The 22,853-nt window shown below is 36.1% G+C and overlaps 1 protein-coding gene across 3 annotated transcripts in view; it reads left to right on the forward strand.

Annotated features, from left to right (window-relative positions):
- KCNH7 (potassium voltage-gated channel subfamily H member 7) overlaps positions 1–22,853 on the forward strand; it is a 477,468-nt gene that overhangs the window by 394,680 nt on the left and 59,935 nt on the right. For all 3 annotated transcript variants that reach the window (XM_060621108.3, XM_060621109.3, XM_060621110.3), the window contains one exon: positions 10,816–11,241. In XM_060621108.3, the coding sequence (XP_060477091.1) occupies positions 10,816–11,241 (426 nt within the window). The remainder of the gene's footprint in view (positions 1–10,815; positions 11,242–22,853) is intronic.

Consider the following 22,853-nt stretch of genomic DNA (forward strand, 5'->3'; position numbering starts at 1 on the left):
TCAACCATTGCCTATCTAGGATGAAATGTTGAGCTCCACCCCACTTGGGGGTTCTATCCTAGACTTTCTATCTTCCAGGCAGGCATCTTCTCCTATTGGCACCTGGAACGTCTACCTCCAGGTATCCTAGCTAAACTCTGTATCTCCCTTTCCCATCTGTAAGTCTGTTTCTTAGTTATCTGTGCTTTTGAAAAGCATTTGTGAAAGGTTTACTTACAAACTAGTGTGCTACGTGCTCCTTTTCCTTAAATCAGATCCACTTAAAAATATAGATAAAAGAAATGGAGAGAAGAGTGCATGTGTGAATTTTCCACAAGAAAAGAAAGAGAGAGGAGGCAAGGAAGCAAACAGGCCAGAGAGCATCTGGTATCAGCAATAAGGTGATACCACGAGCTCCCCAGATCGGCCTGGCACAGAAGTGGGGTGTCAAAACCAAAGGCCGTGTCCAGCTGGCCATTGGTGTGAGAGTTAAGAGTTTATGGCTCTGAAAGAACCTGTAATTTTTTAATAGACATATGTTTCCAGTAATTTATGAATATTATGAATGCTTAAGATATTATCTAAACTATTTCTCATATTGGGTCACAAAATTTGAGCAGCAGATATTTTTTGTACTAGCATATATATTACATACAAAACAAAACACTAATCCTAACATTAAATGAGCCTACATGACTCTGATTTTTACAAAATTGTACTGTCTTCCGACTCAGCCAGATATACCTGCAAACATATACATGCACACACAGGCACAAATTGTAAGATGTCTACTTTAACCTAAGCCTTAGAAAATTATTTGGTTATGAACAGCTGCAGTGTTTCTACTACCTAAGTCCTATATTTTATTTGTTCAAAAAGCTTCCGATGTGACAGACTTTATTGTGTGAATCTTTTGCATCTTTTAATTTAAATATTTGGGTGATCATCAGTGGGGCTGCCTGTTTTAAGGAAAATTACTCAGATTTTGCTGGACTTGTTAAATCATCCACTGAAAAGCCAGGGGAATTTAAATCTTTCCTGATGCTATCTTATCTCTCTGATTCATTTTGTTACTACTTTTTCCGATAGATAAAAATACAGCTAGCCTATTAGTTAACTGCAAGTCCCAAGTAAAGGATAAATAACAGATGAGCAGTTTCTACCAACACCTCAGCATGGCGTTTAACAGCTGCCAAAAGTACTGTATAATCTTTTGGAAAGCTTAATCGTTCCCTATTGCACTTTTCAAAAGAGAAGAGTAGTTATTAATCCTGGTATTCGCACACAATTCTCGCAGTAGATCTTCATTGAATAAATAGTGCTATTTTGTATAAAGATTTTGGTTTTATATAACACTGAATTGTTACAGGTTAAACAAATAGCAATGTGCAAGCAAGAAGAAAAACTGAATTTGGTAAAGAAAACCATATTTTAGTCTGTGTTAAACTGTACATTTAATTGGTGGTTTCAGGAAAGAGAAAATAGAAGTGTCTTTCTGGAGACCATGGAGTTCCCCTTTTTATATAGTGAGAGGTTTTTTCCCTTTTTTCTTTCACTCTTAAAAGAGAAGCCTTATAATAGTTCAATTAATCATGTTTTATGTTTCTAAAGTATGTTATTTCTCAAATGTGTGGGAGAAGTTGGCTGTCTTAAGGAAACGTACTAGATTGTGTAGCAGCCTTTGTCTATTCAATCACTGGCACCTTAGAATCCTATTCACAGTTTTAAAACAAATATTTGCCTGCCTACTATGCCATTTCCAACATAATGGCTCTAAAGCACTTTCATGATTAGTATTAACTTACTTGTGACTTATGATTTATATATTTATCCTATTTCCAAAGAAGTATGAAGTGACATTATATTATTTTATTTTTCTTTTTTTTGGGGGGGGGGGTGGAAAGAGAGAAGGGCAGAGAGAGAAGGAGAGAGAGAGCGCGCGCAGAGCTGACACAGGGCTCCAACTCACAAACTGTGATATCACCACCTAAGCCAAAATAAAGAGCCAGAAGCTTAACCAAGCAAACTTCCCAGGCGCCCCTGTACTGAAATTTTAAACTCACAGTTTTCTGCAAGGAGGCAAATGGAGACTGTAATTAATGAAAGAACTCTTACTGTCATGTTTTTTTCTGTTATTTTATTTTATTTTATTTTTATTTTATTTTTTATTTAAAAAAATTTTTTTTAATGTTTATTTATTTTTGAGACAGAGAGAGAGAGAGCATGAACAGGGGAGGGTCAGAGAAAGAGGGAGACACAGAATCTGAAACAGGCTCCAGGCTCTGAGCTGTCAGCACAGAGCCCGACGCGGGGCTCGAACCCACGGACCGCGAGATCATGACCTGAGCCGAAGTCGGACGCTTAACCGACTGAGCCACCCAGGCGCCCCTATTTTTTATTTTTTAAAATTTACATCCAAATTAGTTAGCAAATAGTGCAACAATGATTTCAGGAGTAGATTCCTTTGTGCCCCTTACCCATTTAGCCCATCCCCCCTCCCACAACCACTCCAGTAACCCTCAGTTTGTTCTCCATATTTATGAGTCTCTTCTGTTTTGTGCCCCTCCCTGTTTTTATATTATTTTTGTTTCCCTTCCCTTATGTTCATCTGTTTTTTCTCTTAAAGTCCTCATATGAGTGAAGTCATATGATTTTTGTCTTTATCTGACTGACTAATTTTACTTAGCATAATACCCTCCAGTTCCATCCACGTAGTTGCACATGGCAAGAATTCATTCTTTTTGATTGCCGAGTAATACTCCATTGTATATATATACATGCCACATCTTCTTTATCCATTCATCCATCGATGGACATTTGGGCTCTTTCCATACTTTGGCTATTGTTGATAGTGCTGCCATAAACATGGGGGTGCATGTGTCCCTTCGAAACAGCACACCTGTATCCTGTGGATAAATGCCTAGTAGTGCAATTGCTGAGTCTAGGGTAGTTCTATTTTTAGTTTTTTGAGGAACCTCCATACTGTTTTCCAGAGTGGCTGCACCAGCTTGCATTCCCATCATGTTTGATTGTCATGTTTTTTAAACAAAAAAGAAATTAAACCGTTTGATTTCTCAATATCAATTATTTCCTAGAAATGGATTATAAAAGGATTATACAATGCCAATGTTTACCAAAATGACATTAACTAACATAAACATTGTGTTTAGTGGCAGCATTAAGGAGGAAAAATGCAAAAGCATACATATGCCAATCCAGAATGAAAGCTTGAAGTTTGAATATGAATTGTTAATAAAGTAAAAGTATTTCAAGACAAGGTCTGACCTAATGGGTCTCTGAGATGTGGCTGTATTTTTTAATCTAACTTAATGAACAAAGTAGCCAAGTATACTCACAGGAATGAGCATCTGCAGACTTAGCATGTTCAACTGTCTTCTTGTAACATGATTTGTCTGAGCCACCAATTTGACGGGACTTTAAAGGCAAACATTTCAAGGCTGCCAAAGTTGGCATTGTGTGTAGTCTGTGTGGATGGATGGAGGCCGACATAATATGAATGAGATGTGCAGAGAGCACATTAAACATTCTGTTGTAAAAACAGCAATCCAAGCTTACCCAGCAAGGAACCAACTCATTTCTGATAAGAGTGAGCCCTTGTGATTTGTGCAGACCCAGTTCTTTTTTTTCCATCAGGAAACTACATCCTCAAATTATCTTAGGCTTTTCTGGCTGAACTTCTAAAATTCCTTTTTTTATTATTGTGAAAAAAGGTGGACTATTATGAAAATAAAAGGAATACTATATGCCCACCCCCCAATTTCAGTAATAGTCAACATATGGCTAACGTTGCTACATGTAACCAGACTTTCTCTCTGCCTTCCATTCCACCTCTCTGGATTACAATCACCCCCACTTTCTGAAGCTTTGCTTTCTTCAGTTTCAGTTACCCATGGTCAGCCATAATTTGGAGGCAGATGACCCTCCGTCTGATCGTCTGTTTATCACAAAAGACCAATGGTAGCCTAATGTTATGTCACAATACCTATACATACATCTCACTTCATCTAATCACATAGACATGTTATTACTTCCTTACAAGAAGGTCAGTGAAATACAATAAGATATTTTGAGAAAGAGAGAGACCACATTCACATAACTTTTATTACAGCATATCGTTACAATTGTTCTATTTTATTGTTACTGCTGTTGATCTCTTACTGTGCCCAATTTATAAGTTAAACTTTATCATAAGAGTGCATGTATAGGGAAAAACATTATATATGTGTGTGTATATATATATATCTATTGAGTTCAGTACCATCTGTAGTTTCAGGCATCCACCCTGAGTCTTGGAATGTATGCACCACAGTTATTCCATATATTAAAGCAAACTCCCAAATGCACTTTATCCATAAAGTATTTCACTATGTACCCCTAAAAAGTAAATACTAGTAAAAAATAACTACAATATCATCACACCTAAAAACAATTGTCAATAATTCCTGTGACAGTTTGTTTCCAAGATGGCCATAATTTATTCCTTCTTTCTGGATCTATGCTATTCTTCTATCAAAAGGTAAAGGCTACTCCTCCATATTCTTGAATCCAGGCTGGCCTGTGACTGCTTTGGTTAATAGAATATGGCAAAAATGATGCTGTACTATACCTAGACCTTGACTTTAAGAGGGCTGGATGTTTCTATTTCTCTCTTGGGAGAACTGAATCTCCACATTGACATATTACTACCCTGCTGCAGAGACCATAGGGAAAAGTGCCATGAAAAGGGACTATATGAAGAAATTATATATAATTTTTATAAAAACTGTATCTATGTATATGTATATGTATATATATACACACATATGCATATATATATATACATACACACAGAGCCTTTATATTATATATTTCTCTATATAACTGTATATATGTACACAGTTTCTATAAAAACTGTATATATATAAAAAGTCTCTCTATATCTAGATAAGTAAATATAGATATATGTCTTTAGATTATATTTACCTATATATTTATCTAGAAAAAAGAGCCACCCAGCTGTTCCAGCATCTGTCATGAGGCCAGCCTTACAACTATCCCCACCAAGGTACTAGAAATATCAGTTAAGACTTTCTGGATTCTCTACACAAGCTCAGCCACACCTAAACATCATTGAGTGACCCCAGTTGACACTGTTATGGAGCAGAAGAATGGCCCAACTGAGCCCAGCCTAAATGTCTCAGCCATAGAGAGCCACTCTATAAGCCACTATGTTTTGGTTTAGTGTGTTCCAGTGAATAGTTAACTAAACATTTCCTTAATATTATCAATGTCTAGTCAATGTTCAACTTTCTCCAATTGGTCCATAAATGTTTTGGTTATAGTTGATTTGTCTGAATCAAGATATAAACAAGTAAGCCTAGAATTCTAAACAACAATGAAATTACTTTATGTAAATACTTCCCATTTTATCAGCTACTTTTATAGAAATTACCTAATGTGATATGGTAACTCCGTATAGAGAGGTGATTTGAGCAAAGATTCTATCTCCATTACACAGATGAAAACACAAGACAAAACAAAAAAGCATAGATCCAGAGAGATTAAATTAATTACAAGAAAAAAATGTATCTGGAATTTAAACCCAGATCTTCACATTTAAAGTCCATCAACTAATGAATGGATAAAGAAGAATATATATATAGATAGATAGATACACATATATATATATATCATATATATATACACACACATATATATGAGAATCCCAAATTATATATATATATATATATATATATATATATATATATATATCCACAATGGAATAGTACTCTGCCATGAAAAGAATGAAATCTTGTCATTTGCAACAACATGGTTGGAGCTAGAGTGTATTATGCTAAGCAGAATAAGTCGGTTAGAGAAAGACAAGTATCATATGGTTTCACTTATATGTGAAATTTAAGAAGTAGAACAGATGAACATAAGGTCAGAGGGGAAAAAAGGAATGCAAACCATAAGAGACTCTTAATCTTAACTATAGAGTACAAACTGAGGGCTGATGAAGGGGAGGTGGGTGGGGGATGGGCTAAAAGGGTGATAGGGATTAAGGAGGACACTTGTGTTGAGCCCTGGGGTTATATGTAAGTGATGAATTACTAAATTCTGCTCCTGAAACAAATATTACACTGTAGATTAACTAACTAGAATTTAAATAAAATTTGAAAATAAAATAAGTAAAGTCTAGAACTCTTTGCCTTATTCCATAAATGGGTTAGCCTTCATAGATTTATATTACTGTGATAGGCTATAATAAAACTCATTGAAACCACAAAGAAACAAATGTTTCCTTACTCCTCATCCTTATCTGAAGATGCATTTATTTCTCAAAAGTGTCCTTTTCTCAATCTCTGCCACCTTTCCTTAATACAGGCTTTCCTGATCTCTCTGCATTTGTCTATCTTTCTTCCATACCAAAGTCCTAATTTATCTCCAAGCCTCTAATCCTGCCCCCTCTGGTTTCTCCCACTTTCCATTGCCAGATGCATTTATCTAAAACTAAATTTGGTCACCTTGCCTTCTCTGTATGGTAACCTTTAACAATTCTTAAACCAATATTCACAGAAAAGAATATTCTCAAACAGCCATAAGTTCCTCCAGAAAATCTTAAAAATGTGTGTATGTTGGTGAAAGCTCAAAACAACAAAATAATCTGACTCAGTAAGATAATCACTTAATAACAGAGTGCTACCTCACTTCAGTGCCTATGACCACATTTGGATTTATAATGAGACCTCATGGTGCTAAAATATGCTCTATAAATAAAAGTTTTGAAGTGATTGGCTAGTAGAATTCATGAGAGAATTGAATGATTATATAACACAGGCATACCCATGCAGAAATCAAAAGAACTTATACCATATAATTTGGTACCATACCAATTACTGCAAATGCATTGTCAAAACACATTCCATTGCTATATTTAACAAATTTCAATGGTTAGCTATCAATAGGTATATTGAAATATAACAAATGGATTAACTTTCTGAAGCCAGTTCCAAAAATCATTTGAGTAGATAATCACTAAATTTAAAATTTAATAATGCCCCAAAGCAAAACTGAACTTCAGGTAAACAAAGACTTTTATACAGTATGAAGGAACATGATTTAAATGGGATTTTGAAGCCCAGTAGGAGAAAAATTTGAATTAAGAGTTAGATCAGATTACCCTAAAATAACAGTAAAACTTTGAAGTGTTATTTTGTTCATTTATTTATTTATTTTGAGAGGGGGGAGGAGCAAAGAGAGAGAGAGATACACAGAGAGAGAGAAAGAGAATCCCAAACAGGCTCTTTGCTGCCAGTGTGGAGCACAACATGGGACTCAATCTCACAACCATGAGATTATGACCTGAGCCGAAATCAAGCATTGGACACTTGACTGAGCCACCTAGGACTCCAATCTTTGAAGTATTTTGACAACATACCTGATATAAAGGCATTGAGGTTAAGAATAGAGAAAAATATTTTACCCCTTAGATCAAACCCCACACAGTAGCCAAATGTCAACAGTTTTTGACTTACAGATGTGTCAAATATTCAATTAGTGATGATAGTTTGAATTCATTGGTTTGCAAATATTTTGTAATTCATCTATTGTCATTTTTTGTCATTGTATTAGTATTCTAGGACTGCCATAGCAAAATAAAATGGATTTCTTAAAACAACAGAAGTTATTGTCTCACAATTCTGGGGGCTCGAAGTTCAAAATCAAGATGTTGACAAGGTTGGTTCCTCCTGGAGGCTCTGGGAGAGAATATGTTCCAGGCTTTTCTTCCAGGTCCTAGTGGCTACCACCATTCCTTGTGTTTCTTGGCTTGCAGCTATATCTTCCCCCATTGTCACATGGCATCATCCCTCTGTTTCTTTGCATCTCTGCCCCAAACTTTCCCTCTTTTTATAAGGATAACAGTTATCGCATCAAGGCCCACCCCAATCCAAGATGACTTCATCTTCCCTTGATTACATCTACAAGGACCCTCTTTTCAACTAAGGTCATATTCACAGGTACTGGAGGTTAGGACTTCAACATACCTTTCTGGGATTCACAGTTCAACCCACAACAGTCATATTAAGAGATATAAACATAAGGAGTTTTAACTTTGTTTTACTTTTGCATGTATTTCCTTAACACTATAAATAAAAATAATAGCCGTTACCATTGAGATCCTGTAACAAGTATCTTTCCCTTAAAAGGAGTCTGTACTTTATTCAAGTGTGAGAAACTGACCTATAGGAGAAAGCTAGATATCCCTATCACATTAGATCTTCCACAGCCTGTCACTGTCTCTCGGTACTGCCATCCCCACCACAGCTTCCCTTGCCTTTTATCCATCAGCAGCATAAGGCAGCTTGTAATTCCTCAACACACAACAGATTATTCCATGCTTCCCTACCTTTGTTCATTCTGTTTCCTCTACCTGTACTATTCTTCCCTTGCCAGTATCCTCATTCCCCAGCTGCATTCTTTTCTTCTTCCCACGTGAAGTCTTAGTTCAAGTGACATCCTTCCCTCAAAGTCCTCTTTAGAGACCCCTTTCATCAGCACCACCACCAACCCCAGAAATGAACCAAGTGGACCTCAGCAGGGTTCCCATTTTCCTGCATGTCTTTTTCTCCCAGTAGACCGTAGACTCTGCACTGTCTAGGACAGTATCTTCCCAAGGTCTCAGTCTCCAGCTCTTAGCACAGTGGTTATCTAACTGTTAAAAGAATGCTTGCATGTGTGGGATGGAAAGGGCTCCATCCACAGTTTTCACTTCTCAGGGGATGCTCCATTGTGCTGAATGCAGTCTAACTTAGACTTCTGCTAAAACAAGTATTCAAACTGCCCTCTGTGGGAGGTTGGTATCAGGGGCATGTCACTTAAGCAGGAAACAAACTTAGACAAATATCCCTTTCTTTAAAAATGACTTTTTGGGCATTCTCTTTGAATAACTATATACCCTTTTTTAATGAGAGATATTTGTGAATTTAGGGATTTGGTAAGATCTCCACAGTTCAAAAATTTTAACCAAGACTTGTCAGAGTGCATAAAAGAATCTACTGAGAGAGGGAACTGGAAAGATATAATAGGTCCATGTTTTAGATGACTTTGAGAGGCAAAATAAGGTTTTGGGTTTTACTTCTTACACTCCGAATCTTCCCTGCTTTTTTTGTTTTGCTTTGTTTTGTTTTGTTTTTAGAAAAGGACATTATATAATGACAGATGACATGTCACATTATATATAATGACACATTATATAATGTGAGATGTGACAATGAAAATAAGATTTAAGAATGAAATTTGCCTAAGATATTGTTATAATCAAGTTAAAACCTACAGGGATAGAATTATCAAGAACGCAGAAATAATACTCTCTAACCAATAGGAGATTGTCTGAGGTTCATACTGCAAAGATGAGCATATATTAGCTGTATTTGCAAGAATCTAGCCTAAGAAAATTTATTTAGTGAAATTAACTCTGAAATAGGGCCATTGTGTATAGGTGGGATATTCATAATACAAGATTATAACTCACTGCTCCCTTAAAACATGTCTTTATGTGCCATTTGTGGAGTCATCAATTTTTTTTATTTTTTGTAAACCCATATATTTAGACTAATTACATTTTCTAGGTAGCTAGGTAACCTTTTTGTTTTGAGCTTTATTCTTGAAACTTAGTCTAAAATTACCAACTCATGGGGGCACCTGGGTAACTCCATTGGTTAAGTGTCTGACTTCAGCTCAGGTCATGATCTTGCAGTCTGTGAGTTTAAGCCCCATATCAGGCTCTGTGCTGACAGCTCAGAGCCTGGAGCCTGCTTTGGATTCTGTCTCTCTCTCTCTCTCTCTCTCTCTCTCTCTCTCTCTCTGCCCCTCCCCCACTCACACTCTATCCCTCTCTCTCTCTCAAAAATAAAACATTTAAAAAGTTAAAAAAATTACCAACTCATGAAATTTTCTACTGGGTTATGATTCAAATTGAGCTCTCATTTTTTCAGATCAATCAAGACTCTAAAAGATGAGCTATTTTATTTTACCCAGTGTCTTGTTATGTAGAACAAATCTCAGGGTTTACGTACCCCTTGGTGATACTAATCTTGCAACATTTCCAGATCGATATTCTGAACATCTCTTTGCACCATTGTCTTTTCATGATTCTCTACATGTGATGGAGGAGTTTGGGTGAAAGTACATTTGTCCCAGGTTATAAAATATTCTCTCAACCTTTTAGGAAAAAGACTCCTTTGTGTTTATTTTAATCTCTTGTGTTTTCCGCACCCCCCCCCCCCCCGCCAAGGTTAAAAACAGATTGCAGGTGGAAAAATTGTAATTAAAGATTTCAATGAGTTGAGTTTAATTTATCAGGGTTTAATTATAAATTAAATATATGTAAATTAAATATGAATCTGGATCCAAGTAGGCTGTTTCTATTCATTACAGACGATCCTTTCTAAGGCTTGAAAACTGAATTACTCGTGTATCAGTCTGATTTTATGATTTTCTAAAAACGGGTATGTGTTTTTATTTGAGTAGTAGTATGTTCCAAAGGAACCCGTAACCATTCCTTGCTATCAGAGTGACAATATCCATTACTTTTCAGTGCAAATCATGTTTATCAAGAAATACCAATGGAGTTTTCTGGGGTCAAATATACCACATAGTGGGGGGGGTATTTGGGTTCGTTTCAATGTACGTGTTTTTCTTACTTACACACTTCACAATTACATGCATTCTTCCTAATCGATTTTGACGTATAATTACCTTCATATTTTTATAGGTTAAGAGGTCACATAATGACATTTTTATATACTGTGTAATGTTCTCTTCTGTGTTCAGGTTCTCTCTTTAGGAGCAGATGTCCTGCCAGAATATAAACTCCAGACACCACGTATCAACAAGTTTACAATACTGCACTACAGCCCCTTCAAGGCAGTCTGGGACTGGCTTATTCTGCTGTTGGTCATATACACTGCTATATTCACGCCCTACTCTGCAGCCTTTCTCCTCAATGACAGAGAAGAACAGAAAAGACGAGAATGCGGCTACTCTTGTAGCCCTTTGAATGTGGTGGACTTGATTGTGGATATTATGTTCATCATAGATATTTTAATAAACTTCAGAACCACATATGTAAATCAGAATGAAGAAGTGGTAAGTGACCCGGCCAAAATAGCAATACATTACTTCAAAGGCTGGTTCCTGATCGACATGGTGGCAGCAATTCCTTTTGACTTGCTGATTTTTGGATCTGGTTCTGATGAGGTAAGAGCTGCTTAAGACTCTTATTTTCTGAAAAATCACAATTACTAAAGTGCATCTATCTTGACTGCCAAAAAACCACAAGTGGTTGCTTTGCAAACGTCCTATATCTCAGAGACGAAATTCACTTCATTGGAAATGCTATAAAATGAAATAGAACAATTTTGCCAGTGCAAACAATTCATAGTTCTCTCTTTTTATACTAAGAGATACTAAAGACTATTTATCTTTTAACCAAGAAAACAGACTGTAGGAAAAGCGTTTCATAACACATAACACATTTCCAGAATGTAAAGTCTCTACATGTTAACTTCATGGGTATAAACTCTCTTTCTTTCTTAACTCATAATTGCAGTTTGAGACAGCCAGAGCTTAGTTTATGTTCAAATTATATAGAAGAGGCATCTCCTGAAATGTCATGTTCAAAACTCTTTCTCTTGAATAATATCTACGTTGGAAAATACTTCTGTGTCCCCAATATCTTATAAAGTTGGAAACTTCAAGGAAATCTGACAAGTATGTGTACAGTGTGCATTTTCTTGATAGGGTCCATAACTTTAATCAGATTCTCAAAAGGTTCTTTGATCCAAAAGTTCTCCTAATGTCCCCTCCACTTAATTGCCACTAATTTTTATTATAAATAAGTTTCCTGGATTCTGCCATGGAAGGATTTACAGAAGATGTGAAAGTAATTCTAAGGGAATGGCTTGGGAAAGATAACCTCAATGTGGGGGCTCATGAGTGTTTCAGTCAGTTAAGTGTCAGACTCTAGATTTCAGCTCAGGGCATGATCTTTCAGTTTGTGAGTTCGAGCCCCTTATCGGGTCTCATGCTGGCAGTTTGGAGCCTGCTTGAGATTCTCTCTCTCTCTCTCTCTCTCTCTCTCTCTCCTCCCTCCCTCCCTCCCTTCCTGCCCCTCCCAGTTCATTCTCTCTCTCTCTCTTTCTCTCAAAGTAAATAAATAAACTTAAAAAAAGATAACCTCAGTGTGTTGAATTTTTAAAATTCAGGGTAAACCGCATCTTTTCTTTTTTGTTTTTAAGAGGAGATCAGATATCAAAAATGCCTCCTGCAGATGTTTGCTCCCTGACCGATTAAGGAATCCTCCTCTGCCAAGAGGAACAATTGCTTTAGAAGTAAATTCTGTCCTACAGACCCTGCCTGTCAAACTCTGAGCAGTTAAGAGCAGGGCAATGGAGCAATATATCCTTCCTGGTTCTACAAACCTCACACAAAGCCTCAAGCCTGACTCTCCTCCTCTGTAAGGATGATATTACCCCTCCTTACATTGTTTTATTTATTTATTTTTAATTTGAGGATCTAGGGAGATAATGCATGTGAAACTCTTAGAAATATACTCAAAAAAAGTTAGCTGCTCTTAAACCAGTTGAATTTTTCATGTCAGATACTCCTAACTTTCGTTATTAAGTAAGAGGGAAGAAAGTGAAATATTTCTTTATAGATATTTATCTTTATGAGTTTCTTACAATGGGTGAGCCATGTACTTAAACCAAATATGTTCTTATTGGTAAACAATAGAATAAAATCTCACTCTTTCAAACTTTAAAATATGTACACCAACAGCAAATTAAATTTCAACTTGGTGAAATAGAAGAATGGATGAACAAATAAATAAGTAAATAGGATTGTTAAGAGTAGTTGCTTTACTGATGAGATTTAATCCATAATAATCAAACCAGTGAGTATTTGGATATGCTGATTATGACCATGAAGGTAGAATTTCTAGGATGCAACATTTGACTTATTTAATGCCATTACTATATCACTTGAAAATAATAAAGTTAACCTATGCAATTTAGATAATCACTATTTTAGGTAAGAGTTTAAGAGAACTGAAACAGGAGAAAATTTATGTGATTCACATTAGTAGAGGATGAAATAGTCTCTGGAAAAAAATGGTCTCCGGACCACATTTCCCATATATCATCAAGGAAAAAGTGAAGTTTGCCTAAAGAAAGCAATGCCAGTTCTCCACTCCTGTGTACTGTCATGGCTTCCCCCATGTTCCCAAAGCTGCCACTCATTTTTTTAAGATGTGATCTGATAGGTGAAGAGCTCTGACTTTGGACTTAGACAGACCTGGGTTTGGTTTTCGTCTGTGCCACTTACTTGCTATATTTTGGCAAGATACTTAGTTATTAAGATTTCATTTATTTTTTCTGTAAAATGGTGAAAGGTAGGCTCTTGTGATTTTTTAAAAATAAAACAGCAAAGCAGCATATGAGGCGCCTAGGTGGCTCAGTCCATTAAGTGTCTGACATTGGCTCAGATCATGATGTCACTGTTAATGGGGTTGAGCCCTACATCAGGCTCTGTACTGACAGCTCAGAACCTGGAGCCTGCTTTGAATTCTATGTCTCCCTCTCTCTCTGGCCTTTCCCCACTCATACTGTCTCTCTCTGTCTCTCAAAAGAAAATGAATAAATGTTAAAAAGTTTTATAATAAAAAAAAATAAAAACAGCATATATGAAGAGACTAACCCAGTACTAGGTACATAATATGTGCTTGCCAAAGGTTACTCCTCTTCTTCCCATCCCTTTGGATTAAAGTCTCTGTTTCTTTTTTTTTTTTTTTAATTTTTTTTTTTAGCGTTTATTTATTTTTGGGACAGAGAGAGACAGAGCATGAACGGGGGAGGGTCAGAGAGAGAGGGAGACACAGAATCAGAAGCAGCCTCCAGGCTCTGAACCATCAGCCCAGAGCCTGATGTGGGGCTCGAACTCACGGACCGTGAGATCGTGACCTGAGCTGAAGTCGGGCGCTTAACCGACTGAGCCACCCAGGCGCCCCAAAGTCTCTGTTTCTTAATGAAGTCTTCCTTACATTTTACTTACATTTTACTTACACATTACCACAGTAATCTGCAAATACTTTAATAAGGCATTTATTCAACAAATATTTATTATCTATGATCATATAATAGTATTAGATTAGCTAGTTGCATGTGGGAAACCTGAAGAAATGGGAGACAGAAAGAAAATATTTTGAGGACAGTTACTGGATTGCAAAGCACAGGAACATGAGGCATATTGTGAGGAAAGTATGTGGGCATCAAAGGTAGCAAGTGCAGGGATGGGTCTGGAAGGGGGTTAAGGGTATCAGCTATTGGGCTGAGTCAGCTATGAGAGGTAATAATAATACCTGTGATGGATTGGACTACTTCATACATTTTTCAAGAGTAATAAAGAAGATACTTCCTTTATATACAAACTATAGTATATAATTGTAATGAAACTCTTAATCGGGCTTTTCAGTACATAATGATATTTCAGAATAATACTTTTCCAAAAGTGTATAATGTCATGTAATAATAGTATTAAAAATATACAGCATTCATTTTTGTTTCTTGCGAAGAAGAAGAAGAAGAAGAAGAAGAAGAAGAAGAAGAAGAAGAAGAAAATGCTTCCAGAGAAAATAGCTCTTATATTCAAGGGAACTATTTTTGGACATTTCATCATATGAGTATAGAATAAAAAAGACTTTTGGGGATTTTTAACCCCAAATTAAGTGACAAATCCTAAAATCATTAGGGTAGAGGTCACTCTGATGAGAATTATCCAGTGCAATGTTTTTCAAACTGGAGTATCGCTGAGGTGCCTGAGAGAGTTGGACTGAGTTCATAGGCCCTCAAGAGTTGACATCAAGACAGACTGATAAGACTCAGAGCCATCCACCTCCACTAAAAAGGATTGGCTTGATTTTATCTGCTTTACCAGTTAGAATTTCATGTAGTTTTTTGACAAATTTGAATGAGAATTGACTTAATTCATTTTGCCATTCCCAGAAAGTGTTTTGGTAGCCTCCACTCAGGTGGATTCATTCATTCTATAAGCATTTTTTAAGAACAAACTATGTGCCAACAGGCTAGATCCTGTATTTACACAAACAAAACAGAACAAAACAAAAACAGTAAGACAAGATCCCATTGTCTGGGAGCTTGCAGTCTAGAATGGGGAGCAGTGGATAAGCAGCTGGAATACTATCTGATAAATGCTTTCATAATGTTAGGTACAGGAGGACATATGAGCATGGAAGGAAGGGTTCCTGATTGCCAGTAGAAGTTTTTCAGGTAGAGAGTATAGGAAAGCCAAGCCAGTCACAGAGGAAGCCCACTAGAAGCATGGAGCTATAAAGCGTCGGTTCCCAGTCTTATCAGAACCAATATAAGAAATATTTTATAATGCCCCTTTCTACTATTGTTGAATAAGAGTCATAGATAGTATAGCCTTCTTATACATATAATTTCACAAACATAAAATATAATGTCCACCCTTAATATAAAGAAGAAATAAATGTTCATCAAATACCTAGTTGAATATGTAAATGTTTCAGATAGGTCTACATTAAATGATATAATGGAGTTATCAGATGCTTGTACTTAGTTATAATGAGGAAGTTCATATTTGAGCAATAAATTAAACATTAAACTGAACATTATTGGTTTATTTTATATTTTCATCTTAACACAAGGGTTGAATATATATGTATGTGCTTATATAGGTTTTTATGTGTATACATACATATATGCAGGTAGATACGTATATACATGCATATATTAACATACCTAGAAATCTCAGGACTGTGAGATAGACTCATAGTGCTCATAGACTGGCAGAGCCATGATGTATATGCACAGTACACACGTACTACAAGACCTGATATCATTGAAGATGTAATTTCCTGAAATAGCAAACACCTGTTAATGAAGGTCCAAACTGGACTAGTTCATTATCTCTCAGTTTACATGGTAGCTAAATTCCTGGATATTTTCACGAATGTTAAAATGTACAAAAGTGAATATCTGTTATATTAAAACCCAGCATTGACGCTTAGTAAATAAATTTCATTTTTGCCCATACAAATGACTGTGATATGTTGAAAAATTATATAGGACACAGAAGATTTTTGCTGTTGTTGGAGACCACTGTAGGCATTACCGGACTTCTACTACCTCACTCAACTAGAAGTAAGGAAAAATTCAAGAAGATGGTGTCAAATACTGTAAATATATAAAGTAGGATGAAGGCTGAAAACAAGTCACTGGGTGTGTCAATTCAGTATGCATTGGTAGCAAATGGATCAGATACTGGTCACAAGCCAAACTGAAGTATCTTCAGAAATTAACAGGCAGGGAGTAGGACTCCCTCCTGCTGGAATCTTTGTAATAAAGAGAAGAGGAAAGAGCAGTATTAGAAGGTTGCACATGGTGAAGGAAGAGGCTATTTTGTTTTTCCTCTTAAGAACTTTGTGAACTGACAAGAAAATAGCCATGTAGTGCAGTGCGACTTCAGTGGGTAGCTAATTTGGATGGGGAAATTAGGAAAGACCTTTGCGGAGTTGAGACTTGATCCAAAGAAACAAGCCTCGTGAAAACACATGCAGAGCATTTCAAGCAGAAGAAAACACTAGTGAAAATGAACTGGGGAACAAGCTTGGTGTATTAGAATAGAAACAAGGCCAGTGGCAGCTAGGCTGAACCATTGAGTGCTAAGATATGAGAATGCAGACAGGGACCAAATCACAAGGAGCAGTGACATTTGGTATTTATTCTGGCTGCAGTGGAGCCTTCTGAGTTAGAATAATATGATATAATGGACAGTTTTAAAGACCTCATGGTGGATGTCTGCAGAAAGTTTAGTCAGGGTAGAAGCAGAGGAATGATATTAGAGCTTTTGCTATAATGTAGCAGGGACAAAACAACAAGGGTTTGCACCACATGGTGGCAGTAGAGGTGAAGAGATGTAAATACATTTGGAAAATGGTAGAAGAGAGCTGTTAGGGCTTGTTGATGGACTAAATATTGCTGGAGTAAGAAAAAAAAGCAGAATTAATGATGGTTCAAAGATTTTGTTGTTTCTTCTTGTTTGAAATATTTTGGAGGATGGAGACTACGTAAGCGACTTTTATAGGTAGCCACTTATGTATCCAAATGGGAAAAGCCTGGGGGGAAGAAGGTGCGTTATGGGGTAGAAATTCCTGTTTGAACCATGTGAAGTTTGAGATGCCTATCAGTCATCTGAATACAGATGGCATTTAGGCAAGTCAAGGACTCCATGAGCATCTAGAAGATATATATGTGAATATAAGAAAAAGAACTGAGATCCATTAAATTATACATAAATTAGATGAAATCATGGTAAAGATTGGTTTAGATCAGTGTTTGTCCATCAGGACCATGCACTGATTTCTGTGTGGGTCTTATAAAAAAGTTTGTAGATTCATATTTGGTAGGTCTAAAGTAAAGCCTTGAAACCTGCATTTTTAAAAATGGCAGGAATGATTCTGCTGTTTAGATATCCAAGAACTGGTGGCCTTATCTGGGACAAAGAGGAAGTCCAGGAGAGGGCTTTCATGTGCTCATAGGTGAACATTTCTACGAAATGAAGACATAAATAATCAACTGAAGGAGTGTTTTAAAACTAAATATAAGAACAGTCATGATTTTGTAATTGCTTAATTCTAGCTGAATTATTAAAATGTTGTTTTCTATGCATCACAGCATCTTGGATAACCTTAGAGAAAACAATTTTGTCAATGCCAATTAAACATTAATGTCTTCCTTGCCAATTTCTCTAAGTGGTAAGCGACCGTGACACTTCAGTTTCATTTACATTCAACTCTGAAGAAGGAAACCTTTACAAATTTTGGATCTATATTATTTTAGCTATAATACATACATGCTAGCAATGCTGAGGACAGTTTGACATGTACATTTTTACTGAAGCAGATACATGAGCAGAATTGCTCACTTTTTCAAAACAACCATTTAATCTTTTTAAATGTTAAAAAAATGTTTAAGAAAGGAATACTAACAATAACTTGGTTTTCCTGTGTCCTTAATATCTTCCTGATGTCAGTGCCATCCAGTCGGACCCAGGAAGGAAGGGATTCTCTATTTCTTAATTTTTACATCGTCAAGTATGATGCCATCCATAGAAAATGATCCCAATATCACTGATGCAAGAGAATAACACTATCAGCTCAGTCTCCAAAAAGTCAACTTTTCATTATCTGCCTCAAGTGTTCCCATATTTTGCTTATCTGTGGCAAATCTTAGTTTCAGATAGATCAACTGTTAGAATCTAGAGCTCTCTCTTTAGCTACACACTGCATTAACCTCTTCCTGTCCTGAAAATTGGTGTTCTTTTGATTCATCACTTGCTTTGTCAACCTCTCTCCATTCCCACTTTACTGTTATTTTTCATGAATCCTGAATGCAGGCAAGGTGTTTGAAACCTAAGTATTTACAGTGCTCTTTGGGGGAAATTTTAATAGAAAAGAGGAGTTTCTATTCACATTGGTATGTTTGCTTCATTAGTCTGTTAGATGCATCATAGAATGGATACAAGGAAAAACTCAGGAAGTATCTGTATAGCAATTCTGATCATCTTGTCAGCATTCTTTCTGAACCTGATTTCTACAGTAGTTACCATTAGTTTGTTAGAAGTGAATTGCTAAAACATTAGACACACTCATGTTCAAATTTAAATAAAAAATACATTTTGAAGACCTGTATACATAATATATTTCTATACATAAAGTGACTGCATCTCTCTTTAGATAGTTCTTTGGGAGTTAAGGCAGATGTCTTCATTGGCATGTATTTGAGGCTGTCGGTCATGCCTGCCGAAATTTGTGGCAGGACAAGTGAGAGACACAGGATCCCCAGTGCAGTAATTTTTGAACCAAGGAAAGATAAGAACATTCCATCAAAAAATATATTTTGCACTAATTTGATCATTTATTCATCGTGTATATGTCATCTATTGTCTATAATTTGCTAGAGATGATATAAGTTTCAATTTTTGGTTATATATTTCTCAAAACAAGTCAAATTTCCATTTTTAAAAATACAACATCCATAATTTTTTATTCATTGTAACATTTTTTTTTTAACGTTTATTTATTTTTGAGACAGAGAGAGACAGAGCATGAACGGGGGAGGATTCAGAGAGAGGGAGACACAGAATCCAAAGCAGGCTCCAGGCTCTGAGCTGTCAGCACAGAGCCCGACACGGGGCTCGAACTCACGGACCACGAGATCATGACCTGAGCTGAAGTCGGCCGCTTAACCGACTGAGCCACCCAGGCGCCCCTCATTGTAACATTTCTTACTACTGTTTTAAAATCACTTGATGACCAGTTTTCCATGTTATTGTAACCAAAGAAAGGGAAAGTGAGTTCCAACTGCAGCAAAAATAGAATGTTAATTATAAACAAAATAAGCATAAAAGCATCTTGACAGTAAAGGTTGTTAAATATTGGAGTGACTGTCCCAGACAGGTTGTAAAACCTTCTGTTTGAAAGCCACAGTTTGTGCAGGGATTTGTGAAGTTTTGGTACGAATAAGAAAAGGATAAGCTAGGTGATTTCCTTAAGGTTTTTTACATATGCAAATATGGCGCTTTTTTTATTGTATTAGTGAATGTGTCCTTAGAAATATTGAAAAAATGTGGCTCAAGCTGAAGGAACTTGAAACTAGTTTCAATATTACTGGGTTTTATTGGATAAGTAATTCATGGAATGGTGTATACAAGTACCAGGGCTTAGGAGGGAATTGAAATGAAATCTAAAGCAAAACAGGAATGCAGAGTTATGAAATGTATTACTCACTAAGTGTTCCCATTTCTCCACTTGAACCCAAATATTTCTTGACAAACAGAACGGAATGATGGATTAAGTAGAGATTTTCAACGATGATTCATTCTTTCAGTCCTGTAGACAACACTGAAGATCACATACTTATATTTCCTCATTTATAAAAGAATAATTCTGTCCGCTGACTACAGGCGAAAGTTGTGAAGAGTAAGCCTCTGAAATAAAGTATTTTACACATAAGATTCTTGAAAGTGCTCACTTAAAAAAGGCAGAATTATTTTGAAAAATTATTGAGCATAAGACTTTCTCGTATTGAGGAGGCTTTCCCAGTTTGACTGTAGCCAAATTTATTCTTGAGTAGAGAATTGCTGGACACTAGCAAGAAATCCCCTATTCTAATTTCAGGGCTTTAAAATGAATCCCACTTACACTGAGAGAGATTATTGCCTGAACCATTTGAAAATATCTTGAGTCTGGGTCTGGTATCTAACGTGTTTACAAAATTTCAATTGCTTAGAGGATATATTTTTAAATAAAGTTTCATTAAGAAAGTCATCCATAATAACGGAGACTAACTTCTACCTCAGTATAAGAAAGTATCCAGGACTTTAATAAACTATGGATGTGGGTAGGTCTTTAAAAAAATTTAAATTGGATGATATGCTTCAGCCACCCAAAAATGTCAATAATTTGAAATTCCAGGGGAAAAATCATTTTACATTTAAAAAGTTCTGACAAAATACATTAAAAATACAAGTCTTAAACAAGTACACTTTCTTTACTGTGGCATTCAGGCAAAAAGAGTTTGAAATACCATTCAATCACAGTGAAAGGAGTTCTGAAGTGGCATAGGTACTGATGAGGCAGAGACATGACTTATTAGAGTTCATTATGTCTCCTTTGCTGCAATTCATGGGCATGACCAAAAAACAAAGTACCTTGCTTCCATCTACTGCCAAGTCGCTCACCTCTTTCTCCATCTTATTTATTGTCATGATATCTTTGTAGTGCATAATCACACATACCTCTTGTGAGCTCTTATGCTTGGTTAGTCTACCCAAAGTAGCAAAAAGCAGACAATATTTTTTCTGATACCAGTGGAAAGTTAAAAAATAATACCTAAGATTCTTTGTACCTCTACTGTTTTTTTAATTGTTGCGATAAGCGTAAGGATGGATTTATTTCTATTTTCAAAAATTGGAAAAAAAAACACAAAATAAATTTTCATAGTATGGCTGAGTATTACATGAAATTAGATATATGGTCAGAGAAACATGTATGCCAAAAACATTCCCCTCAGCCATGTTCTGATGTTAACACAGCTATAAGGTAGTTGTGGGTCTCATTTTTCATTTGTGCATAAGACGGAGATAGTACATTGAAGTAAACAAAGGGACAAAGAGTCACCAACAAATCAGCAAGAGGAAACTGATCATTCTTTAGTCTGTGCTCTCTGAGATTTTGCTGCAGTCGTTTTTCCTTTGTGTAAAATGGGAAAAACCCTTTAAATCTTTAAAGAGAAATTTAAAGAAGAAGAAAAGTGTTATTGCAGTCTCGTGTCATCTATCTACAAGATAGGCTGTACACAACAGTAGCTAAGGAAGAAAGCCCAGGTGTGTTAGCAGCATCTTGATAACAATACAAATAAGATCAAGTCATTTGTTACATTGCCAAACAACATATGTAGTTATGCTTGGGTACATCTTATGGAATCACAAGAGAATGGCTTTGACTGTTGAAGTCCATTTTCATTCATCCTCAGAAGCAACTGAAAGATAAAACAACTGCTTAGAAATTTCTCCCTCTTTTCTCTCCCTCTTCTTTTCTCTCTCTCTCTCTCCTTCCCTCCTTCTCTCCCCATCTCCCTCTCTCTACCCTTGCAGTCATTTAGTATCATGTCAGTTGGTTTGAGACTTCATCGTGTACCATATTTGTTAAGCTTTTTTTTTTGTCCAGAAAAGATGTCATTTGTGTGTTATTATATAAATTATATTCACTTATCTGCTTAGAGAACTTACTGTCATTTAGGTTTTGCCTTATTTTGATATAATCCTAGAAGAAACATCAGATGTTTCTTTGAAGGGAGAGAAAAAGGAGGGAGCTGGCCCACACAGCAGATGGATTATATAACATCATTTTTGCTTTACTATCTTGGCAGCCAGAAGAGTCATTAGTACTTATTATCACAATATGTTATTAAAACATCTCATTTGTTTTGAAGCATTTCACTTCATTAACCAAATACCTTAGAGAATTTTCATTATATTTCACTTATTTTGAGGTTGAGAGAAAATTTTTCTTCCAAAGAAGAGAAGTTTTAAGCAATAATTTTCAATATTTCTGATTTCTCAACACAAGTAAATAGCTAACAGAGCATGGAGGAAATATAAACACACAAACAAGCTGTGAAGTGTAAAAAGAGACACGTTGGACCAGTGATTCCTGCTACTAAATCCAAGCAATCAGTGCATGTAGATGATGTTTTTGTCTTTAAAATTCCCACCATTTCCTGAGGATGCCAAGGCCAGTGTTGGAAAATCCTCCATTTGGAATTCTAGATATCAAAGTAATGCATTTGGAAAATGTGTGTATCCATCCATTTTACAATATAATGTTCCCACTTACTGATAGAAACTAAAGCTTATGAGATATTTAAATAAGAACAAAAAGCTACTATTTACTGGGCATTACCTACAAACCTATGAGGAGGCATTATTATGCTCATTTACAGATGAAAAATTTGAGGTCTAGAGATGAAGTAAACAACTTCTCCAAGATGATAGATGGGTATGGATACAGAATTCATACACCCATTTGTTTGTTCCAAAGTCCCAATGTGTAACTGATCAGCTAAAACAGACACATGAAAAGATGCTCTACATCACTCATCATTAGGGAAATACAAATCACAACTTCAGAGATACTGCCTCACACCTGTCAGAATGGCTAAAATTAGTAACACAGGAAATGAGAGATGCTGGCAAGGATGTGGAGA

The sequence above is a fragment of the Panthera onca genome, chromosome C1 (assembly GCF_046562875.1).
Source record: "Panthera onca isolate mPanOnc1 chromosome C1, mPanOnc1 haplotype 2, whole genome shotgun sequence".
NCBI lineage: Eukaryota > Metazoa > Chordata > Mammalia > Carnivora > Felidae > Panthera > Panthera onca.